We start from the raw sequence: 23,288 nt of genomic DNA, 5'->3' as shown, positions 1-23,288 counted from the left end.
GAACCCCCATGCGACAAGCGCAACAGATCCTGACGATAGCATTGAGGCACGATCAGCTGATCGAACTCCACTCCTCTGCGGTCTAGATACTTCCGGTACAGGACCCCACCTCTTTCCACAAAGCGAGCATTTTTCTTGGCGATACCTTCCTTGACAATGCAGCGTATGTTTTCTAGGCTGCCATCCTTCTTTTGCTCGGCGATCAAAGCCGGCCGGCTGACTTTTAGCAACCTATTAAGTCCGTCTGACGTAGGCGCGATGAGCAAATCTGCAGATAGCTCTTCTAACTTTCCAGTGTCGGGCATTTCCTCTCCAGTATCTGGTGCCTTTAACGCTACAGCCTCAATTTTATTCAGTTCGGGCGTGCTCTGAATATCAGCTTGCTGCTCCTCTGACCCTTTCTCATCGTTCGACAACGTCGGCCCCGCAACTACCGCCTTTGCAGCGAGCTCCCGAACCTTCGATCTGGTTAAGGCCTGAACGCTAGCCTCACCAAACAAAAGCCCCTTCTCGCGCAGGAGGTGATCGGACCTGTTCGAAAATAGGTACGGGTACTGGGGGGGCAGCATAGATGACACTGCGGCCTCCGTCTCAAGCGCTCCGAAAGGTCCTTCAATAAGCACTTTTGCTACGGGCAGACACACGCTATGAGCTTCCACGGCTTGCTTGATCCATGCGCACTCGCCCGTGAACATATCGGGTTCTACGTAAGAGGGGTGAACTACATCCATCGTAGCTGCGGAATCGCGAAGCACTCGGCACTCTTTCCCGTTTACGAGGAGGTCTCGCATGTAAGGCTCGAGAAGCTTCATGTTCTCGTCAGTGCTGCATAACGACAAAAACACGACTTTTGTTTTTGTTTCTGGACACTGCGCCGAAAAGTGACCCGGCTTCTGACACGTATAACACACGCGCGCTTGCCTCGCCTCGAACCGCTTTCTGCGTTCGGCTTCGGCTGCCGCCGTCTCCTTACGTTCGGTCGGACTGCTTTCACTCGCATCCGCACTACGTCTGTCCCCCTTTTCTCTCATGGGCGTGAACTTCGGCCTCTCAAACTTGGAGCCAAATTCACCCTTTTGACCGTCCTTAGCTCCGCGAGCCCGACGCGTCACAAACTCTTCGGCTAGCTCAGCGGCTCTAGCCACCGTACTAACGTCTGGCCTATCCAAGACCCAGTACCGCACGTTCTCAGGTAACCGACTATAAAACTGTTCCAGCCCGAAACACTGCAGAACTTTCTCGTGATCACCCAACGCTTTCTCTTCTTTGAGCCACTCCTGCATGTTTGACATAAGCCTGTAGGCAAACTCTGTATATGACTCACTTTTACCTTTCTCATTTTCCCGAAACTTCCGACGGAACGCCTCCGCTGACAGCCTGTACTTTTTTAGCAGACTCGATTTCACTTTGTCGAAATCCTCTGCCTCTTCTCTATTCAAGCGAGCGACTACGTCGGCCGCCTCGCCGGGTAACAAAGTGAGCAAGCGCTGTGGCCACGTTTCCCGAGAGAACCCCTGCTTCTCGCACGTTCGCTCAAAGTTAACCAGGAACAAACCAATGTCCTCTCCAAGCTTAAACGGCCGCATCAGGTCAGTCATTTTGAACAATACTCGTTCTCCTGCACCGTGTGCCTGACTTCCATTACGAGCGCGTTCCATCTCTACCTCGAGACGCTTCATTTCCAAAGCGTGTTGACGGTCGCGCTCTTCTTTTTCTTTCTCTTTTTGTTCTTTTCGTTCGCGCTCATCTTTCTCTTTCTGTTCTGTACGTTCGCGCTCCTGTCTTTTTGCCGTCTCCCTCTCCTCAATGGTCTCAAGGCATTCCGACAGCTCGTCATCCTCAGCTTCTAACTCAAGAATAGCCCTTAGCAGTTCTGGTTTTCTGAGTTTGTCTGAGACATCCAGACCCAACTCTCTTGCAAGCTCCAGCAATTTCGGTTTGCGCAACGACTTCAAATCCATGGCTGCTCTGAATGCTGCTTTCTCTACTGCCTACTATTGTCTTGCCGCAAACTAACCCGGCAGCAACGACAACCACAATTTCCAGCTCTGTTTCTGACACTAACAAAAGCCTGGCAAAACTCAGAAGAAGAAAGTCCCGCACTCACCAAACCTCGCAGCCAAGAATTCAGCGCAGTCGTTCCGCTGCAGGCAACCAGTCATCACACAGGGCTCGTTGCACTGCTCCCGGATGGTCGTTGTGCTGCTCAGCATACAGTCAACCGCATATCTTCGCTGCTGGCCTCCGTTGTCGCGATCTCACCGCTACCAGCCAGTTGTTGTAATCGCACCGCTGGCACGAGCTGTTGGAATCTCAATGCTGACGCCCGTTATTGCAAATGGGTCGCAAGCCCCGAGGGTAGCGTTGGCCTGGCGGCCTGGGGCACAACTGGAAGCATCCGAAGGTCCCGGCAAAGCATGAGTCGACTGGTAACAGAACAACTTGTTTATTCTAACATCGCAAAAGAGCGGGCGGTCAGGTCGACCGAAGTGAGAGACGGGAGAGCACGTAACTCGACAGAAGAAATCGGAGCCTCTCTTGGCGTCCGGGGGCAGCTGCTTTTATACTTTCGCAGTTGAGGGCAAGAAGGAAGGCCTCGTGACGAGACCACGTGAAGGCGGGTACGGACAGACTGAGAGACACGTTGAGACGAGTGTAGTGACGCATCGCCAAGCTGGCGCCTGTCAGACCTCCTCGCTTCACACTTGGGGAGCTCCTCTCCCCGGCTGCCGCGCTTTGACAAGCGTGGGCACACACACACACACGCACACACGAAGACACGTGGCACTGAAACACGCCTGGACGCACTTGGCGGGGAGACTGCGGGAGCTCCGAACGGGCCAAAATGTCCGCCGCTTTGAACGAAGCTCCGGCGTCCGTTGCATCCGCGCCGGCTATACCGCGCGTTGTAGGCGAAACGTAACAGCGGATACAAAACTCGATTATGTTCAATGGCCGCTGAGTCGGGGATTTGACTTTACTACTTTTAAAACGAAAATACTGTTTAAGCGGGTACGGTTTAATGAGGTTTTACTGTAAAAGAACTTGTCTTGCTCAAAATTAATTCAGAGTCCACAGCTATAAGCATCTGCATTGCTCTTAGTTGTTAAACCCCGTCAATCAATCACCCGTACTTCCAACATCATTATGGGGAAATTTTCATATAAAACGTATTTGGTATTCAATCATCCAGTCAGTATAGGGTAAATTCCTCTGCATCGAAGCTACATTTTGACACAACAGTCATGTGAAACATTGCCCACTCGTACTACTGTTGGATCTCGACATGATGAACAAGGATATAATGAATTATCGGATATAAATATAAAGAATCAAAATATTTTCTCACCAGTGTCAGTGTGTAATGAATTCATGCGTATAATGAATATTGGATATAAAGCAGGTATTTTCATGTTGAATAAGTCTTCGTTACAATGAGGATGAACTTAGTTGTCTTGAGTATTGTTACCTTTCTTTAGTGTTCAATACAGCTGGTGCAATAGAGTCCATCTTTGTTTGTTTGTTTGTTTGTTTGTTTATTGGTTTCTTTCCAATACAAGGAAAAAGCGAAGGGAGAGCTAAAGGCTACTAGCCTGACGAGGCCCTCCCTCCGCATACAGTTTCGACAATATTACAAAAGAGATTTGAGAAAAACAGCACACACATTTGTAGTTACACTCTACACAGTTCTATGTCATAGAGGATCTAGTTCATATCACTGCACACAAATATATAAAACAGATTTCTTGTCATAGATGTGACAGAACGGGAAAAAAAAAAAAAAAAAAAACATATGAACGCAAATGCAAAATGTCAATCATCGTAGCGAACATATGAAAAAAGAGAAAAAAGGCGACATCCAACACACAGTAAAAGAGCACTGTTTTACAGACAAACGCTACATATGGTTTTAAATGAGATGTCACTGGTAGCGAATTTCTTTCTCGATAACCATTGTTTTGAATGTTTTTTTCTTAATCGATTTGTTGAGGTCGACATCATCTGGAAGTTTATTTAGAAGCACCGGAATTTGGTAATTTAAATGTTGTTTTCCATAATTCGTGCGTGTTCGAGGCTTTCTGCGCTCTTGCCTTCGAAGGGCGAGCGTGTGTGTTTCAGCGGGATTGCTAAATGCGTGTAGTTTATGTTTTTGTACATACTGCAATAACTTGAAGCAATAAATTTCATCAGCTCTTAGCAGAGAATACTTTACAAACAGTGGACCTGTTGGCAAGTCTTGTGGGTGTCCTGCATATCTTTCGAGTAGGCGAAGTACACGCTTCTGAAACTTTAGTATTCGGAGGTAGTTTCTACTAGAGGTTGTACCCCAAACCAAAATACAGTAGGAAAGTCTGGAATAAAAGAGAGTATAATAAAGAGAAACTTTAAGCCACAAAGGTATAAGTGAGCTTATTCTATACAAGCAGCCGAGCGATCTACTGAGCTCCAAAGCAAGATTATCAATGTGGGTGTTCCAAGACAAATTTTCTTGGAACCATACTCCCAGAAATTTTTGCTTAACCTCTTGTTTTAACGGAGTGCCCCGAAAGGTAATATGAATATCATTCTTCATTGGTTTGTTAATCGGAGCGAATATAATATATTTGGTTTTATTAGTATTCAACTGTAACCTGTTGGCATGTAGCCAGTCAGAAAGTGACTCCATATACTTATTAACAATCTCCTGAAGCTCTGTAAGGGTACGTGCAGTGAAGAAAATATTCGTGTCATCTGCGTACATTATTAGTTTAGGGGAATTATAGATGCTACAGAGATCATTAATATAGACTAAGAATAATAGCGGTCCAAGAATAGAGCCTTGAGGAACACCTTGTTTAATTACTATTTTTGTAGTCGTTCCTTGGTGGACACTTACATATTGAAGCCTATTGCTTAAGTAACTCTCTATCAGTTTAAGGACGACGCCGCGAACACCGTATCTTTTTAGTTTAATTAATAGCACATCATGACACACTGAGTCAAAAGCTTTTCGTAGGTCTACAAACAGTCCTAGCGTGTAAAGCCTGTGCTCAAAGTTATGTATAATATCATGCTTGATACTGAGAAGTGCGTCCTCGGTAGATTTTCCTTTTTGAAATCCGAACTGCATGTCACTTATTACCCCATATTTCGCAAAGAATTTTTCTAGTCTTATATTTATGGCCCCTTCAAATACTTTCGATAGAACAGGCAGGACCGAGATTGGCCTATAGTTGCTTATGTCTCCTTCAGCACCACCCTTGTGAATAGGACAGATGCGGGCTATCTTGAGCGAGTCAGGGAAGATTCCAGTCTCAAACATTTTATTTATTATGTCTGCTAGGATGGGGGATAGGATTTCAGACACATGTTTAATTGGCATTGCTTTAATTTCATCAGAACCAGAAGCAACATCATTTCTAATCCCATTGATAAGTTTGTTGATTTCGTGAGGAGTTACTGGTGCGAGAACCATAGAGTTCACTATCGTAACGCTGTTATCAACCAAGTTATGCTCTTCATCATTTTCCTGCTCGTACACTGCGCTCGTGGCAAAATAGGCGTTAAGGGCGGTGGCCGCTTCAAGACCGGTTAGTGTGCCTGTAGGTGTGACTATTTTTAGTACGGTACATTGTTCTTTCTTCCCAGTTAGATTTTTTACTTCATTCCATATTTTCCTAGGATCCTTACCTATTTTGGCAAAAACCTGTTCATAATATTCTACCTTAGCATTTTTAATTTCACTGCTCAGTTTATTTCTATACTGTTTGAAAGTGATTAGGGCATCTTCTCCTCGCGTTTTTAAAAATATATGGAACAAACGGTTCTTTTTTGTTATTTTCTTTAATAAGGAGTTGTTAATCCAGGGCTTCCGTATTCTTTTACATCTTGGCCTACTCAGTTCCGTTGGAAATGCTTGATTGTAGCATGCAATAAGTTTATCAAGAAAAATATCGTACGCCTTACTAGGGTCGTCTTCTTTTAATACGCATGCCCAATCAACGGTAGCAACCAGAACGTAAAAGAGTTTCAATGACTGATCATTTATCCTGCGGATGATCTTCTTTGGTACATGACTACGTTTACCACACAAAGAGGGGATAAGACAAAAAACTGGAAGGTGATCACTAATTCCTAGCGTCAGCAATCCAGCAGCACAATTCGGTGGGTGTATGTTCGTAATACATACATCAAGCAAAGTTGCAATATTGGGTGTCACTCTTGTTGCTTCGACGATAGTGTTTACACATGCGTAAGATGTGACTAATTCTGTCAGTTGTCTTGAAGGGGCATCATGCGATAGCATATCTATATTGACGTCACCCATTATCACGAAAGACAGACCAGTACAAGTAAGGTGTCGCAGTAGATTGTCTAGGAACTCGAAGAAATTTGTTTTGTTACCTGCGGGTGGCCTATAGATAACGGCAGCTACATTGTTTTCCACATGTATGGTAAGGCACTCAACATCATTGTTAACGACCGAAAAATCACGCAAAACTTCATGAGACATAGGTCGTTTGATGTACGCGGCTACGCCACCGCCCCTTCCATGCGACCTAACAGCACCTTGATAAGCATAGTTTTGAAAGAATGGGGGTTGTTCTTCAACTCTTAACCACGTTTCTGTGAATAACATCAAATTAAATTCAACGGTCAATGAAGTGAAGAAGTCGCGTAATTCTTCTTGTTTGTTTCTTATACTGCGCACGTTCAAGTGGAACACTCGCAATTGGTTCTGAGTAGTCTCTGCCAAAGAATTGAAGGCGTTTATAGTATAGTAGTGAGAAGAGTTTAAAGCTGCCATATTCTTGCTTGTTGCTATTTCTGGCATGTGGTTAATCACTTCACTTAGTTTCGCGGGACATTTTTTCCAGGTCACTCGTAGCGTTTATCCGCAAAGTTGCAGACTGTTCGTCCCTTCGAGCAAAGATTTTGCCACCGTTTGTCCACACAAACTTCCAGCCTACTTCACGCTTTTTCTTTGTCGCCGCACCGAGAAGCTGCTTACCATGACGGGTAAGATCTAAACATCAATGTCTGGGCGAAGAATAGGCTGACCTGCACAGAGCTTACAGACACAGTTACAGCTACAAAGGGGCAACAATGTTCCAATAAGTGCAGTCAGAGTCACAGCCCATGGAGCACTTGGCATAAAGACCTGATCTTGGTGCACAAGTCCACTCCTGAAAGGCCACTTGCTCTCGCGTGTGCAGGGGCGACTCTCTGCCAAGTCTGTGGGCAACATTGTACAGAAGCAAGCTGCTGAAGCTCGCGAAATTGCTGAAGACTTGGAGCGAAGGGTGAGCTACCTTCCTTTTGGGCTACTTGCATGCAGCGAGGTCACATTACTCTCTGTGGGTTGCCTAATGGGTTTTTTTGTGCACTACATTGTGCTTGCAGCCAATGATCCAGATGCCTGGTGTTGCCCGGCATGCAAGGCTGCTCAGCTCTGTCCAAAAGCAGCTAGAAGCCAAAAAAGAGCTTTTGCAAAAGGTGGGTGTTTGCTGTTTTTTCTAAGCTCATACACGTAGTGGATATATTGCGTTGTGCCATCAAAATGTGGAGTATGCTCCTAAAGATGAACAAATTAACTTGGTATATAAGCATTCAGACAGAGCTGCATAAACAAGCTTGTCGGCCATCACAATTTAGCTAACAGGACTTAAAAGAAACGCTCAATAGTGTCTGTATCTTCGTTTGTTCTTCAACAGCGCAATGTTTTAAATGCCTAAAACAGAAAATTGCATTCCACTTGACCACACTTTTCCTCATAGGCAGACCACAATAATTTACCAGTAGCTTCAGCGAATCCTTATGTGGAGTCTGTGTGCAAGAAGATATAAAAAGGACTAAAATTATTGAAAATACTGTGAAATCTGTGTCATCATAATGATGCCATTCTTCGCTGGGTGCGAGTACGGAATTCAAGAAATTGAAGTTACGCCTTTGTTTCTTTTGTTCCCAATCAATACCTTCTCATTTAAGAAGTTCAAGCAGTGTTTTTGAGTAGTAATCCACAGGCCTAAACTATTTTTGTGTTTTCACTCTGATGTCCCTTCAAGCTCCATATATTTGTTAAGCATACCTCCTAACCTTAGGCCCACTTGCATTGTGCTGCAAAGGAAGGCATAGCTCATATATATATGGCGTTGATAATGTATATGGAAAGTTCTACTAGTCGTTTTGCAGGAGTGACCTGAATGCTTGAGCACACTCTCGGATCAGGCTAGGTTATTGCATATCCAAATCTGCCAGGATCTGTGTTAGATTGTGATGAAAGTTGTTGCATGCACAGCTAGCAGCTAGAAACATTACATGCTGAAGACCTTCCATTTGAACATATGCTGTTGAGCAAGAGATAGCGTTCCAGCATGGAGTGAATTGATCTTGGTAACTCGAGGAAAACCTGAACCTGCTCTGAATGCACCAGTGCAAAATATATTCTTCACTGCAGAGCACTGAAACATGTTTCAGTTCAACCAGCGGTATTTATATGTAGCCTTTTTGTATATTGTTTGTGGGCAGGGTCAGGACCAGCTTGAGAAGCTGCGTGAGGAGTATGAGCTGCTACAGAAGGAAGACAAAGAGGTGGGTTCCTTTCTGTCTATGTGTGAGCCCATTTACAGTTTCACATGTCTTCTTTCTGCCAGAGATAATGATACTTTGATGCAAGACTTCAAGGGCAAAAAGTTAGAAGAATAAATAAAAGTTACTTCTGAAGGTACTTCTATAGTACCTCTATAAAAAGGTACTTCTGAAGAAATGTATTTACCATGTTGGTGTCGTAATAACTCAGTGTGTTGTTTACTGGTCAGTGGTAGCTACCACCTTCTCTACAGTTGTGTTGCACATTGCCAACCTTACTATATTTCACTTGTTATGTGTATGCTCTAACGTACTGTGAGCATCATCATCAAATTATAGAACGGATCTTATTACTTACTTCTTATTATAGAGACCAGGCCGCTTACTCTTGGAGCCAATTCATTACTTGACAGCCAAATCCGTTACTGAACTGAGTTAATTACGATTTGTATATTGAGTTGAATAACTGACTTGAATAACAAGACGATTGACTGGGTTAATAAAGCATAAAATGTGATAAGGTTATGGCTCTGCTGTTATTATGGCTTTACTGCTGCTTATTTACGATTACTTGCAATATATTAATCTAGTTTCTCAAATTTGCATCAAGTCTGCTGTGCCACAGTACCGCATAGGTGATACCATCAGTGTTGCTATTTTTGGCTAACAAAACACATGTTCACTTGTTCATTCAGTAAGTCACAGTTGACTTGCTCTTTGATTGGTTTACTACGTGGTTGATTGATTGATCAACTATTTTTAGTTCACATTTGCATGCACATTGCTTTGTCCTGCAGGCCGAGGCTCAGCTTGAAGAAGTGCGTGTGGCTGCTAAGCGCATTGCTGAGGGTGTTGGAAGCCAGGAGCCACAGCTGGCGAAATTGTGCACGCTGCTGCGCATAAATGCTGAGTTGGCTGACCAGGAGGCTCGCTTCAGAGCCAGCTGCCGGCAAGAGATGCAGCGGCTGCAGGAGCTCGTGGCTTCTCCAGAGCCAGAGCAGGCAGCTGGCAACAATGCCGAGGACAGCCAAGTCGAGGCCCAGTGTCAGCAGGAAAGAGAGAGACTGCAACGCATGCGACTGCTGCTGGTGAGCAACCCAGAAAAAAAAATGCCTTTTAGTCTGTAAGTAGTTTGACAACAGAGGTTCGTTCAGATTCCATGAGAATGTAATGGGGAATACAGGCTCCACATGAGCATTTGTTGATTACTACAAGTTCAGTTCTTAGGTTCTGGGTGTTCTAGGTTCACTTTGCGGCTATTTTTCTTGTAGCTTGGCTGTTTCATGCTATTGCCATGAGGTTGTACATAATATTACGTGTTTATGTTTTACCAATCTTGTAAAGCTTTGGTGGTGCCACCACTAGTGGAGACTACTATTCAATGAGTGGGCACTCCCGGCTCGTGGTGCTCTACAGAATAAGCAGTGTTACTGGTGATGATTATTGCATAGAAAGTGTAATACAGTAAAAGCTTGTTAATTCACAACTCATTAATTGGAAATGTTGAATAATTCGAAGTAGCCGCCGCGGTCTGTCCAACAATGTATTGAAAGCAACATGTAACACATCCTGTTAATTCGCAGTTAAATCTGCACCGCCACCGATAATTCGGACTCCAGGCAATCGTGGATGGGGAGAGTGCTAGTGCAAGGGAGCACGTTAGCGTCGCCATGTGGGTCGCACAGCTTTGCTTTTTCCCTCAGCGGAAAGGACGATGACACCATCACTACGCGCCGTGTTCTTTGTGTATGAGCAAAAGCGTGCGAGAGTGAGCCAGCAAATGCGGCTCAATGTCACGTGCGCGAGCGAGGATGGCGGGGTGGAACGCATCCTCTCCTGTCGCACGCAAGGCATGGGGGTGAAGCGAGGGAGGGACTGGGGGACGTTCTTCTCCGGCGGCTGCTGCTTACGGTGCGGTCATGCGGGCGTCGTATCTTGAAAGCGATCTGCGACGTGGGCAAAGAGCGCGCTCACGTGGGCCTCATCTTCAAAGTGTTCTGCAATGTTTGCAGAGCGCGGGCAGTGCCAGTAGCTTCATATGCGATGTGCTTTCAACGTTTCGTTTGCGTTGAAGCGAGAGCTGTACGAACGTTTCCTCACTCCAGCGTTTTCCAGCGAGTTCCCGTGGTCATTAAGCGAGATGTGTTCATGCTTACCTGTGCATGCATGACACTGTGCTTGTTAATTTAGTTGGTAAGTGAATGTTTACAAGTTTATACGGCCGATAAAACTACTATCCTTACTTCATATAGCTATTTGCTAATTTGCTGTCGCAATTGATGCTTCGATATTCGGGCGAAACTGCGAAATTTTTTTTTCTCCGTGCCAGTCAGCGCAACGAACGCACAGATGGAGCAAGAGCCATCTCAACATCGGGCATGTCGGACCACGTTGGTCGCGTCCGGTTACGTTGGCCGCGCCAGTGCTTTGGAGTATCGATGTTGTTCACGGCAATGTGACGTAACGTGTGTGCGCACGCCACATCGGACTTAACCGAGCGATTTCTTTCTCTGACTTTCATTAGTTCGAATTTTGTGTAATTAGAATTTTCATAGCATCCTCGCAGAATCCAAATTAACAAGCTTTTACTGTATGCAATGTGTTAAATATGTAAATGTGGCTCTTTTGTTGCCACAAGGACCACTTAATAAATAAGGAATAAAGGCCCATAATCGCATCGCACACAAAGCTGCCAATCCAACTGAGCTTTTGCTTGGCCAACTGTTTTGTAGCGAAGCTTTTTTCAGTGCTAATGCCATTTCACACTTTTGGAAATCGTGAGTGGTCAGAGTGATGCTTCACCCCTGGGTGGATCATCGAATGTGACCAGTCACAAATGTGAAAAGAGTGAGAAGGCATTAGCATATTAAGAGGCATCACTACTAAATAGTGGCCTTGCACTTCTCTATTTTCTTTTTTCTGGTCAAAGTGCTTCTAAATAAACAAATAGATACCCTTGCAAAATTATTTCCTAAGGGAAGCATTAGAAATCATCTAAATCATATAAATAGCTACATTATGGGTTAGTCTACTTGACTGTGCCCTCAGCTTTACATTGATCCAAATCATGTACTCGTTCAACTGGTTTCATAGAAGTTAGAAGAGTGTAAAAGTAAGAAAAAAAAATCGAGATCTCCATGCAGTCTTGGTGGGCAACATTCTATTTTGAAGTCGGGTACCTCTGTCCCTCGTCACACGATTACCTTGTGACATAAGGTGTATATTTTGTAGTGTCTTTGTTGGAAAACTTTTCGAAACAGCTGCATGCGAGTTGAATGTGACATTTTGAAATTGTCATGTGTTCACTGGTTGCAACTAATCGCAAGACATGGTGCAATGCCCATGTTCTTGTTGTAATGAGAAGAAAGGGGGTTAACGAGGGGCCTGATCTTTATTAATCATATCACGAGAAGCCAACAAACAAAGATACCAAGGACAACATAAGGGAAATTACCTCTGCTTACAAACTGAATTAAAGAAATTGTTAATTAATGGCAATGAAAGGGGATGAAAAAACAACTTGCCGCAGATAAGGAATGATCTCACGTTTTCACATTATGCATGCGAAGGCAGGCGTGGGATCATTCCCCACCGGCGACAAGTTGTTTTTTCATCCACTTTCATTGCCATTAATTTATCATATATTTAATTCATTTAGTAAGCAGAAGTAATTTGCCCTATGTTGTCCTTTTTTTTTTTGTTGTTGTTGTTGTTGACTTCTTATGATATGTTCTTGTTGTACGGCACAGTCTACTCTGACTCACACTCATGAAACAACAAAATTCTATCATATTAGCATGCAGTTGTTTTACAGAGCTTAATGCTTGCATTTTTCTCAAACCTCCTGCTCTTGTAGTTGCTCTGCTTGGATTGTGCGACATAACCACAGCTCAGTTGGGCCAGTCTTATTTATGAGTGTAAAATATATAAGTGTGCTTTTTGGAATATGCAGTACCTTTCACCTCTAAGTGTTGTACACCTTGGTGCCTTGCATGATTTTTCTTTGGTTGAAGGTCAAGAAAGCAGTGCTTTAGAAACTGTTTCTCTTGCCTGGATGTGCAGGCTAAGAAGAACAGGGAGATTGCAGCCATTCAAAGGAAGATTGATGAAGTGCCATCCCGTGCAGAGTTGAATCAGTATCAACGTCGTTTCGTTGAACTGTACGGCCAAGGTGAGTGTATGGGATGTCACTGAGGCCTTGCAAGGATTTGTATTGAGATCCTCACTAGTGATTTATAGTAGCCATCCTGCCGAACTTTAGGGAATTACATTAACAGGCAGAGACGCTAGCAAGAATTCATTTGAGACGCTCGCATGAATAACATTCACCAAAAATTCAGATATACCAAGTACAGTTAAACCTCGATATAACGAAGTATTTAACTTTGCATAACCTCTTGTTGATAGAACACCATGCATTTAGAACCTCAATACATGTATATTGAAATTTCACTGCGGCTGCAAAGGTATGCTGAGACAATCATTTACGCGGACGCAAATGGTTAAATGATTTAATTACAAGTGGTTGTTGGCAAATGCACCTCTCAAATTGCGTGCCGCGCGACGAGAGCAACCGCCAAACTGAAGCCGCATCATGTTCCGTATGAAGTTCAAGTACGATAAGATCTGATCTTGCCCCGCACATTGCATGCTTTAGGTGCGAGTGAAAGTGTGCGAAAGTGAGAGAAAGAGGATGGTGGCTTCACGAGTGCCGCCTTCCTGCGTGAGCAAAGGGAAAGAGAGGCAGGGGAGTGAGTTGTGGTAATGCATTCAAGCGCGCGCAAGGGGGCGCAGAGTGGGGGTGGGATAAGTTGGTGCGCATCTCAGTTGTGGCTGCACATGGCTGTAAGCATGGCTGAGCGCATACGCAACCGCGCACCCTGCTTTAGAGGTAATCTTCCGCGTATGCAAAGAGTGGGCATGCCGAAAGGGCGTGGAACCATTTAAGCTGTCTTACCGTGCATTTGGTATTGGAGGTTGAGTAACCTCGAGGTTTGGTGACCTGTTGGAGCGAGAGGCTGACAAAGCATTCGCTTCCCGCTGCCGGTGCTTTTTCTAACAGCGTCAACCCAGTGTGAGCGACGCTATCAGCCGCAAGGTGCATTGTGCACGTGAAAGCATGGCTGGCTTCGCTTAATTCGTACTGCTGAGAAGATACAAAGAGGTTAAAGAAAAACTGCTGGAGTGGAAACTATGTCCAAAGGTGAAGCCACAGAGGAGGGGCACGATACAACTATAAATAAACGATAAAAATGATGAAGAAGTGCTTTTCGCAGACTTCCCACAAGTTAATCAACCTCCTTGGTTAATCATGACTTATTTTACCAGACAGATATTATCTACGTGTATCTCTGTATTACTGGTTTTAGAGTGAAATCTGAATAACTTGGCATACTGTATTGGGGAGAACGTCATCAATATTCAGAAGAAATTACTATTTTCGTTGGGAACAACCAGCTTTTATTTTCTAATTTGCCTGGCATTACAATAACAGAGCCAAATCACTTAATCTGTAAGCGGACACCACCCGACAAGGCTCTATTTCAGGTGAAGGAGGGCAAGCATTGGCTTCAGCTTTTCTGGTAAGAAGCTATGGGAGCGTCCAGTCCAGCAGCTTTTCTTTAATCTCCTTGAGAAGATATAGTCAACATACGTGGCATGAAACAATATCATTTGTCGCCGACCCCTGAATTTATCCAACTGAATTGTTTTCTCATTCAAATTTGCTTTTTCGATTGCCCAATAACTCGGAAAATGCTGCGGCTCCTTTCTGTGTAAGAAAAATGTATCAGCAGCTGTATTTATGTGCAGAAAAGTTTGAATTTCAAGTCAACAAAATTTTGGGATAACGAAGCAAATTGCCGATTTTACCGACTTCGTTATATAGAGGTTTAACTGTGTTACTTGCCTTCAGATTCGGCTTCACGGCATTGCAAGTGTGCTGCTGTGAAGCCAAATTTTGCAAGCGAAGTTTCCATCCAAGTGCGCTTCTCATTGCTGTGAAGTTGCACTGCAGGAGCTTGAGTTGGGTGTTTCATATGTTGATTCAACATATGAAACAAAAATTTCCTGGAGATTCGCATTGCACTCAAAGCTCTGTCAAGTTGCCTTTCAAAAAGTTTGAATGTTGAAGGCAATAATTTTGATAGGTTATACTCTCACATCAAAAAAAAAAAAAATAAGAAGAAGAAGAAAAGAAAGGAAAAGTTAGGGTTTTGTCTGGGGTAATGGGGTTATAAGATCCTTATCATTATTATGAAACTTTCTACATTTGACAGCAGCGTCGGAACGCCCAACCTAGTGATCAGAGGAAGCGAAATTGGAAAGACACAGCTTACATTTGCGATTATACTTCAGATCGCTTTCCCTAAGGCAAGGGTGGATTTTATTTCAGATTGCTTACCAGAAAACAAAGGTGCCCAATATATGCAAATGGTAAATAAACTGTGCTAACCATGGTACAATGATTCGGCAGGGTTGCACTTAACCATGGCAGCATGAACATGCCCAGGATTGGGCTTCGGGCTGGGCAAATCTCAGTAGGTAACACTCAGGCTAGCGATGAAGCACAGGTGCACCTTTTCACATTTTGAATGTTGTTTCATTTCCTCCATAGCCTTAGCAGCTGGTCCCAGCGAAAGTGGTGTGATCATTGAAGAAAGTCGCAGCACCATCTGGCTGTTGCTGTGTGTTTAGATACAGTGGTAGGCCGTACATGTGGAAATATGATATCGGTGCTTCAAAATTATAGAAATTCGGCCTATGATAGGAATTTGGCCTAAGAGTCTTGAATCTTAGATGGTGTTAACAGAGGAAGATATATAGAGCAGAGAAGTACCAGACGCAGTTTTTCACGCTTTATCATAATGTTATCCCTTTATTACGATCTTTATAGCTGCTAATAACTTGTGCTTTTAGTTTTCTCATTTCTGTCTGGTGTATATGATCATCTTCGTTAATCTGCCTTCCATGCATGTATCTTGTCCATCACTCACGCCTCTTTGTAATACCAAACGGCCCTGAGAGTAAATAAATGAAATGAAGTAAAATGATAGACTGAAAAATAAACGCCGAGTCAGAAATGTATTGAGCACATTACATAGCACATATTGAACAGGAACTGAACTGTTTTCTGTCTTCACTCCCTGACAGTGGCAGCTACACACCGAGAAACAAAGCAGTTCTTCACACTCTACAACACCTTGGATGATATTCGCATGTACTTAGACAAAGAGGTATGTGTTGGGGCTTGGGCCTTGGGTAATTCATTATAAAATTTCTAGTAATGCAAAAAATGAACGAAGACGGCAAAGCATACCAACACAGTGCTGTTTGTCACTTGCTTTTGTTCAATTTTGGCCTATTAGTATGTCTATAAATCAAAAGGTACACACTCAACATGTCTGTCTATGTTGCAGGCAGCTTGTTGCATAGTGCTGCCAAACTTCTTTAAAAACATTTCTTAATGCTGTTTCCTAATATTATACATCCATGTATGATGTACATTGTGTAGCAGTATTTGTTTCTCTAGTACCACATTTATGTGTGCTAAAAATAAAATCTGTTACAGTTTTTATGAAAAGTAACTATGCCTCAATTTGGCTTAGCTGAACCTATACATGGAGTTTGCCTATATGTTAAGTTTGCCGGTCCATGGCATCCATGCTGTGTGGAATAACCCTCATTGTGTTTGGCTGTTAAGCATTGTCTCGTATTCGGAGTTGGAGTTACACGCCTAAATTCATGATATTTGGTTTAGAGACATTGGTGAGTAGCACAGTTAGCTATTTATTGATACCTTTGTATTGTCTGCTGCTGTTTCAGATTGGCCTACTTAACTCAGTGCTGGAAAACTTCACAGAGTAAGTTTAGTATGCAGTAAGCTTGCACATTGTTCAAATATCAGCTAAAGATTGACGTTAATCCATACGAATCTGCATCTCTCAGTGCTCAGTGTACACTTGTCAATTTATTTTGGCCTTAAATACTGTCTCTACACCTCTGCTTGCAAGTGTCAAGAATGCTATATGGACATATGCAGTCTATCCTCTGGTTCGTTCGGAAAAATTCATCGCTCAGTACAGTCTGATTAGGCAAGATCCTTTCACTAAAGAATCGGCGATAACATACAGGAATCTTCCAATACATGTAGGCACGTCCTGTGCCGAGCAATAACCTTGTGAGAGTGATTAGCCGGCGAAAAAAAGATCACAAGAAAAAGAATAATAATGTACGTGTGTCAGCATAACAGAAGTGAACAGCTGTAACTGAACAGACTGCTGCAGTGATTATGCATGCCATTTACATTTCATTACCTATGAAGTTGTTAAATTCTTCAACCAAAAAGTGGGGTTTAGAGTGTTGAAGTACCCATTATCTGCAGAAGATTGCAAACAAGTGTGATATTCACATTTGACAGGAATTATGCATTTGAAAATGCACAAGCTATGTGAAAAGAACGCAAGACAGAATATGCTTTGATAACATCTGGCCAGACCTTGGGTATCTCTGGCAGATTAGTTCCACTGTTTCTTGTGACATATCTTCATTATTATTTATAATGCATTTTATTATCTTGCTATTCAAAAATATAGCACTCTAAACTTGTTGGCGGTTTTGAATAAAGTTTTGTTTTAATAAACACTGAAAATTAGACGATACAATGAGTAATCATTGCGTACACCTGTAATCTGTTTTTAGTGCATATGTGTTAAGAGCTTCAATAATATCTCTGTTTGTTACCTTAAAGGGCTCCTGAAACGATTCGGACAAATTTTGTAGACGCGTAGGGTACAGCTTAATTAGAACATTCGCACCACAATTTAAGCGAAGCGTTGTATATTAATGGAGCTACAAGCGATTACAAGTTACCTTCCTTCCTAGCCATGCTTTTCCTCCTCAACTCGTTCGCCGAGCGATCGAGGCTAAGCTCTGCCTTCACTGGTGCTGCGTCACGATGCGACGTCACATCGTCCACTTCCGGTTGTTTTGGAGCCCGCCCCTGCCTGCGCGAGACGTCTCCGCTAGCAGCTTGGCCGTCAACCCTAAGCGAGAGCTATTGAAGCAGCATGCGTTGCGAGCATTCTGTCGTAGCGCTGAACGTGTCTGGTATTCCGGTAATCAAACACTAGCAGAACGTTTCGATGGAACGGTGAAGGCATAAACTCAAGCTAATGAAGGAACTTTAGCGTAGACGTACGTGAGCTGCCTGATCGGTCTCCACGGTCCAGCCACGCGTTGACGCAGAGCTTAACCAGCCAAATAAAGAGCTAATATTGCTCTAACCAAGTGAAAAACATTTTAAACATTTACAAAAACAACGTGTTAACGATTACACTCTTGTGAAAAATTTACACCAGCAGCAAAGAAGAATACATTTTGTTACTGCTACTGTGTGTGGTTGAGGTCTATGCCACCAGGTGGTTGCACCGTGCAGACCATTCACATTTGCGCTTCTGTTCATTCCCTGAACCGACACGCAAGGGGACACGGCCAGGCCCTGTCCCCTTGCGCTTGTGTTTACCCTAATACTGGACTTGCGAAACGCTATTGTGTTTGTAATCTTCCGGTGTAAAGTGACAACCGCAATCACACAAATCCTGGCGCCCATCGGATAGCGGCTGTCCAATGCGCTGCAGCCAGTCCGCTTGTCTACTGGCTTGCAGAAGGACACGATGTCGCAGCTTGACATATTGCCAGTCGCTACGGTTGCAGTCCACAACGCAACAAAGTCGAATCATAGCGCTCGCGAAAAGACAGACCGACACTGACGGCGGAGCTCTCATCAAAGACGGCGCACGTTGTAACACAAGCAGACGACACTTGCTGTGTGCCGGAAGTGCTTAAGTGTACTGAAATATTGTTCTTGTGCATTCTCTTTATGTTACTTTGTTTTTATAAAAACAAATTAACTAGCATTCCAACTATTACAAACATAATTGGTTCACCATAAAGTTGGAAAAATTATCGATCACGCGCCCTGGTCAGCCAATCGGATAGCCCGCCCCACTGACGTCATATGGGCGATTTCCGTCATATGGTTGGGGCGGCTTAAGATTCTGCCGAGCAGTGTGCTGCGATCGGCAGCGATGTGCATTTTTAAAACCTTATAATCAATTACACGCTTTACGTGGAGCACTTAGATGTGTCAATGACCAGAAGGACCTACTCTAACAACTCAGTACGTTTGTAGAAAATCGTCAAAATCGTTTCAGGGTCCCTTTAAAAGGTGTGTTGGCTCTAAGGTCTTGCATAGAAAGCCACGTATGCGACCACTTAGTATGAGCCACTTGCATTGCTCTCACTAGTGATATTGAAGCCACAGGTACACAATTACTGAAGGAAATAATTTTTTACAGCATGATGTCTGTTCTCAGAATTGTGGAATATGGTACAATTGCACAATATGTCAGTACAGACATGAAATTCAAATCTTGAACAGTCCTAGTGTAAATACAATAATGAAAAGTGCCATTGTATGCAAAATGTAAAAAAAAAATAAGGCAAGGGAAGGGAGTGACAGTGTGTGCCTAGAGCTATCTCACAACTACCGCAACGTTTATCGAAGGCAGTGACATTTCTGTGACGCTTGTCCCTGCAAAGAGTGAGTGTGTTCTTTGTGCTTGCAGAGCCATGTCAAACCCTGCAGCGAAAGACCAGTTCCTGGCACAGTTTGAGCAGATTGTTGAAGGTGTGAAGCAGAACCGGCTAAAGGTATGTCCTAGTTACTGGGCCTCTTCGATTTTTGGAGTTCTGACAGCCTACTGCCCGCTAGTTCTGGTCGTTATAGGAAGTCACATGGGCTGGGATCCATAGACAACCCAAAGCTGCCCTAAGTTTGCAAAATGAAATGCTGGGACAGCTGGCCGTGAGATAGGCATAAACATGCTACCAACATGGCAGCGGCTGGCGTGCGCTTAGCGTAGCCAGCCCATTTATGCGTTTCCAGCTGGCAAATATGTAGTTGTATTCATGAATATGATCACTTTTGCTAGATTTCACACTAGTCGACAAAGGACACGCACTGGGCATGTCACTTTTCACAGTGCAACAAACGGCCACCCATGCCAGGACTCAAAATCGCACGTAAGTGGTCGCGAGAGTGATCGCTCGAAGGTACCTCCTTGCAGTGATCCCGTCAGCTACTTGTGACATTGATGAGTTGGCGTTTTGTCGTCATTTGACAAGACACGTAAAAGCAGGATATTGGGTACGTCTTATATGCGTAAAATTTCATGCCGACATGCTTGAATATTATTTCAGAAAGCTTGTTTCAGCTAACGGTGCTTCTCTTCTGCCCCTGTGCTGAAGGAGCTGGGGCTGCGGTTAGCATATGAGAATGTACGCCACCTGTGACCAGCACAAGAAGTGTTATATGAAAAATAGTATTGGTGGATCGTGAGAGCAGTAAGCTAGTAAGTGTGGCCATCACTCAGCCAGTGCATTCCTTTAACATCAACGGTCTATAGTTAAAACACATTGTTTTCGAGCTGCCACCGAAGCATACGATGGAGAGACGGTGTGAACATGGGCTAGCTGCAACACCTTTGCTAACTGCAGAAAAAGGAAATATTCGCGCATACACGTGAGAGATGTGAAAAGGGATACCACCAGAGAAAGATGAACTGAAAGGCACTGTAATGTGTGGAAAAGAGCGTCTACAACTTCGCAGACTACAACTTGCGTGGAACACAATGCAGATAGCATGCACAAATGATGAAGAGCACGGAGTGCTGTTCGCGGCTGGGAAAAAGCCTTCATGACACACACAATCAAAAGAAAGCTTCAAATAGTTCACCGCTGCTCATATGGCATCGCCTCGCAAGGTGGTATGATGTGTTAGAACCTTAGAAAGATAAACGCTACAAGTAATGCAATCCGAAGGTGACTAGCCAGCTCGCTGAGCGAGGTAAGAGTCCTCAAGCGCCCGCGTTACAATCCGTCAAGCCCCTACAAAGATGGAGGTGAGAGCGCATCGCCTTTTCTTGTCATCTGCTGGCCAGAGAACTTCCAGAGAGGAGCCAGACCAAAATCATCCTGGCTGGTTCTGGCAGCCTGCGGGTAGCCAGAACTGTCCAGCCCGAGTAAAACGGCCGTGCAGCGAAAGTGCGTCGCGCGGTGGGCGGAACAAATTGAGAAAAGTGAAGGCACTCTGGCTGACTCTGGCAGGTGGTGGGCAGCCAGAAGTGGAAAATCAGAGAGGCCCATTGTTATCTCAACTCCACCCACTATGCTATACTATCGTAGACATCAGAAATACAAACGAGTTAGGGCAAATTATATTACCATCCTTTTCTGTTTTCACCAATACCTGTAATATTGGCATGATTTCAGCCTGTACACTTAGTGTGAAGTCGTATGTCATCTCTGGCGCCTAAATATGTGGCAGTTTGAGATCATGCTCTTTAGTTATTAATTGTGAAAGATGTTCTACCTTGTGATTTCTTCGCATCTCATTTGCCCATATGGTACATTTACCAAAATAGTGCTCACAGGCTTATACACTTGGCTGGTATGTGCTTGGTCACCCTGGGTAAGATTACTTTTCCACCTTGCTGATTTCACCATTATAGTGTTAATGAGCCATTTGCTGCAGTTGTAGTGCGTGTGATCTGGGGGAGAGCTGTGTTCTTAGTAAACCATGGGAAATTATGAATGCAGTCAAAATTAACAATGAACAATTTGGGCAATTTCAACTTATTCTTTGAGGGTACCAGGTGCACAATAACTTAGCATGTGTCATTATTGGCGTTAAAATTGTTTCTCTTGCGGGCCTCTACAAACAAGTTGATGTTGGGGTACACCTATTCAGGCATAAGTAAGCATCCCATCCACAATGTTCCTGTTGCTGCCACAGGTGGAGAAGAAAAGGCAGGAGGCCAAGATGTCACGTGACAGACTGCATGATAGCCTCCTCGAGTTGGTGGACAAGCAGAGGCTCTACTTCCGCACAGTCAAAGAATTCAAGGAGGTACACCGTCTTCACTGCGCTGCTCACTTGTGTTGCTTTTCTGTTGTACTTTTCTGCAACGATTGCTGTTGTTGGCTCGTAACATGCTAGGGTACTTTCAGAGTTTGCTCTGGCAATGTCTGTCATAATATGTTCCGTGGTTTTGTTTAAAATATGGTCATGCTTATTAAATGGAATTCAGATAGTCCCTTGAATGCTAACTGCATGGAAGCTGTGTAGTGCTTGCACAGAAAAGATTCATTCAAAGTACCATGCCTTGCACAGTGAATGTGTGTTATGAAGCTTTGAGTTGTTATAATTTTTTTGCTCACTTCTTCTCTTGTATAGGAATGCCGGAAGAATGAAGTCCTTGTTGGGAAACTGAAAGAATCATCAGGGAAGCAGCGATGATGGTTTATACCTTCCTTGAACTTGCTGCGATGTCTGCAAGAATGTCGCACATTCCATAGGCCCTTTTTTTTTTTCTTGCATCTTCTAGGTATAATAAAGGATGATATATGCATACAGCATAAATAAGCATGTAGCTGAATCTATGTGTACCTTACACATAGATGCAAAATGTGTATGCATGTGTATATAGCAAGCTGAAGCATTCTTGTTACACCTGTTAGCTAATGGTTACAAAATAGTTAACCGGTTCTGAGACCTAGTACCATCGCAGCAAAAAGCAGTAGCCAATTGATATATTAAAAGGCATGGACAGACAGCAACATACCATTTTGAGAGTCTGTTCTCTGATAAAAAAATTTTGTAGATCTGTGCTGTCAGAATTGGTGGGTGCAAATCTTTTTGACAACTTCCATCACACTCTCAGTTCTGGGATGCTTTTGGTGTCATGGTGCAGGTAAAATTGCGAGTACAGGTGCATGTACTATATGAAACGTAATGCTAGACATTTAACACATCTACACCCCTTGTAAAGACATGATCAATTGCACCTCCCAATCAAGGTAATGCTAAATGTTCTTTGGGGTTGGACTGAAATATATCTATACCTTTCAGGACATACAAACCAGAGGCACTATGCAAGTATGCTACCTCTAAAAACTCTTGCATGCTAATATCAAATCTGTTCTTCATGCCTCAGCAGTTTGAGAGACCTCTTGCTATGTCTGATGAGTGAGACACTGACACGAAACCTAGAGAAGAAACTAGGGCCATCTGCTAGGTCTGTGATGCAATAATATTATATTAGGACCCACCCATTGCATTGACTGCACTGCCTCTAAAATAGACCCACATTACAAACCATATTAAAACCCTTGCTAGGACATACATTGTGCATTGTTGTCAGGATCAGCCTACCAAGTCACCACCTTCGATGACAGTCTGCAGGTGGGGTGCTGTTTACTTGACAAGAAACCCAGCCAAGTCAAACCTCATGGAGGTAGGCAAAGGAAGCTTTGCTTTAATATACATGTGTTATGGTAGATCTGTAGAAACATTCAAAGATTGGGACACTAGAGGTCTGTGGGAATGCTTGGGGATCACAACACTGGAGTAAAATTAATGTAAGAAGGCAGTGGTTTTAAAACAGTTACCTTCTGGCTGCAGAAGTGTATTGAGTGTATAAGTCTTCGAGTTGAAAGCTGCAATGCTGCATTCATCATTTCTTGTTCATTAAATAGTTGGCTAATGCTATTATCCAGAAAGCTGGATAATAATGTTAGTTCACACTCCTAGTTCATCACTGAGGCTTTCAGTGAACAGAGTTAGGCTGAAATAGCTATGCATTATTATGATGTTCACA

General features: G+C 43.6%; 1 protein-coding gene across 1 annotated transcript in view; it reads left to right on the top strand.

Moving 5' to 3' along the window:
- The window catches only part of LOC126541702 (coiled-coil domain-containing protein 93-like), a 30,522-nt gene extending 8,468 nt beyond the window's left edge, over positions 1–22,054 (top strand). The window contains exons 9-18 of the mRNA XM_050188591.3: positions 7,197–7,283; positions 7,384–7,476; positions 8,509–8,571; positions 9,366–9,656; positions 12,631–12,739; positions 15,721–15,803; positions 16,393–16,430; positions 19,197–19,281; positions 21,425–21,538; positions 21,866–22,054. Coding sequence (XP_050044548.1) covers positions 7,197–7,283; positions 7,384–7,476; positions 8,509–8,571; positions 9,366–9,656; positions 12,631–12,739; positions 15,721–15,803; positions 16,393–16,430; positions 19,197–19,281; positions 21,425–21,538; positions 21,866–21,928 — 1,026 coding nt within the window. The 3' untranslated portion in view covers positions 21,929–22,054. The remainder of the gene's footprint in view (positions 1–7,196; positions 7,284–7,383; positions 7,477–8,508; positions 8,572–9,365; positions 9,657–12,630; positions 12,740–15,720; positions 15,804–16,392; positions 16,431–19,196; positions 19,282–21,424; positions 21,539–21,865) is intronic.
- Positions 22,055–23,288: the final 1,234 nt, after the last annotated feature.

The sequence above is a fragment of the Dermacentor andersoni genome, chromosome 2 (assembly GCF_023375885.2).
Source record: "Dermacentor andersoni chromosome 2, qqDerAnde1_hic_scaffold, whole genome shotgun sequence".
Lineage (NCBI taxonomy): Eukaryota > Metazoa > Arthropoda > Arachnida > Ixodida > Ixodidae > Dermacentor > Dermacentor andersoni.
This window is presented reverse-complemented; position numbering and strand designations above follow the sequence as displayed.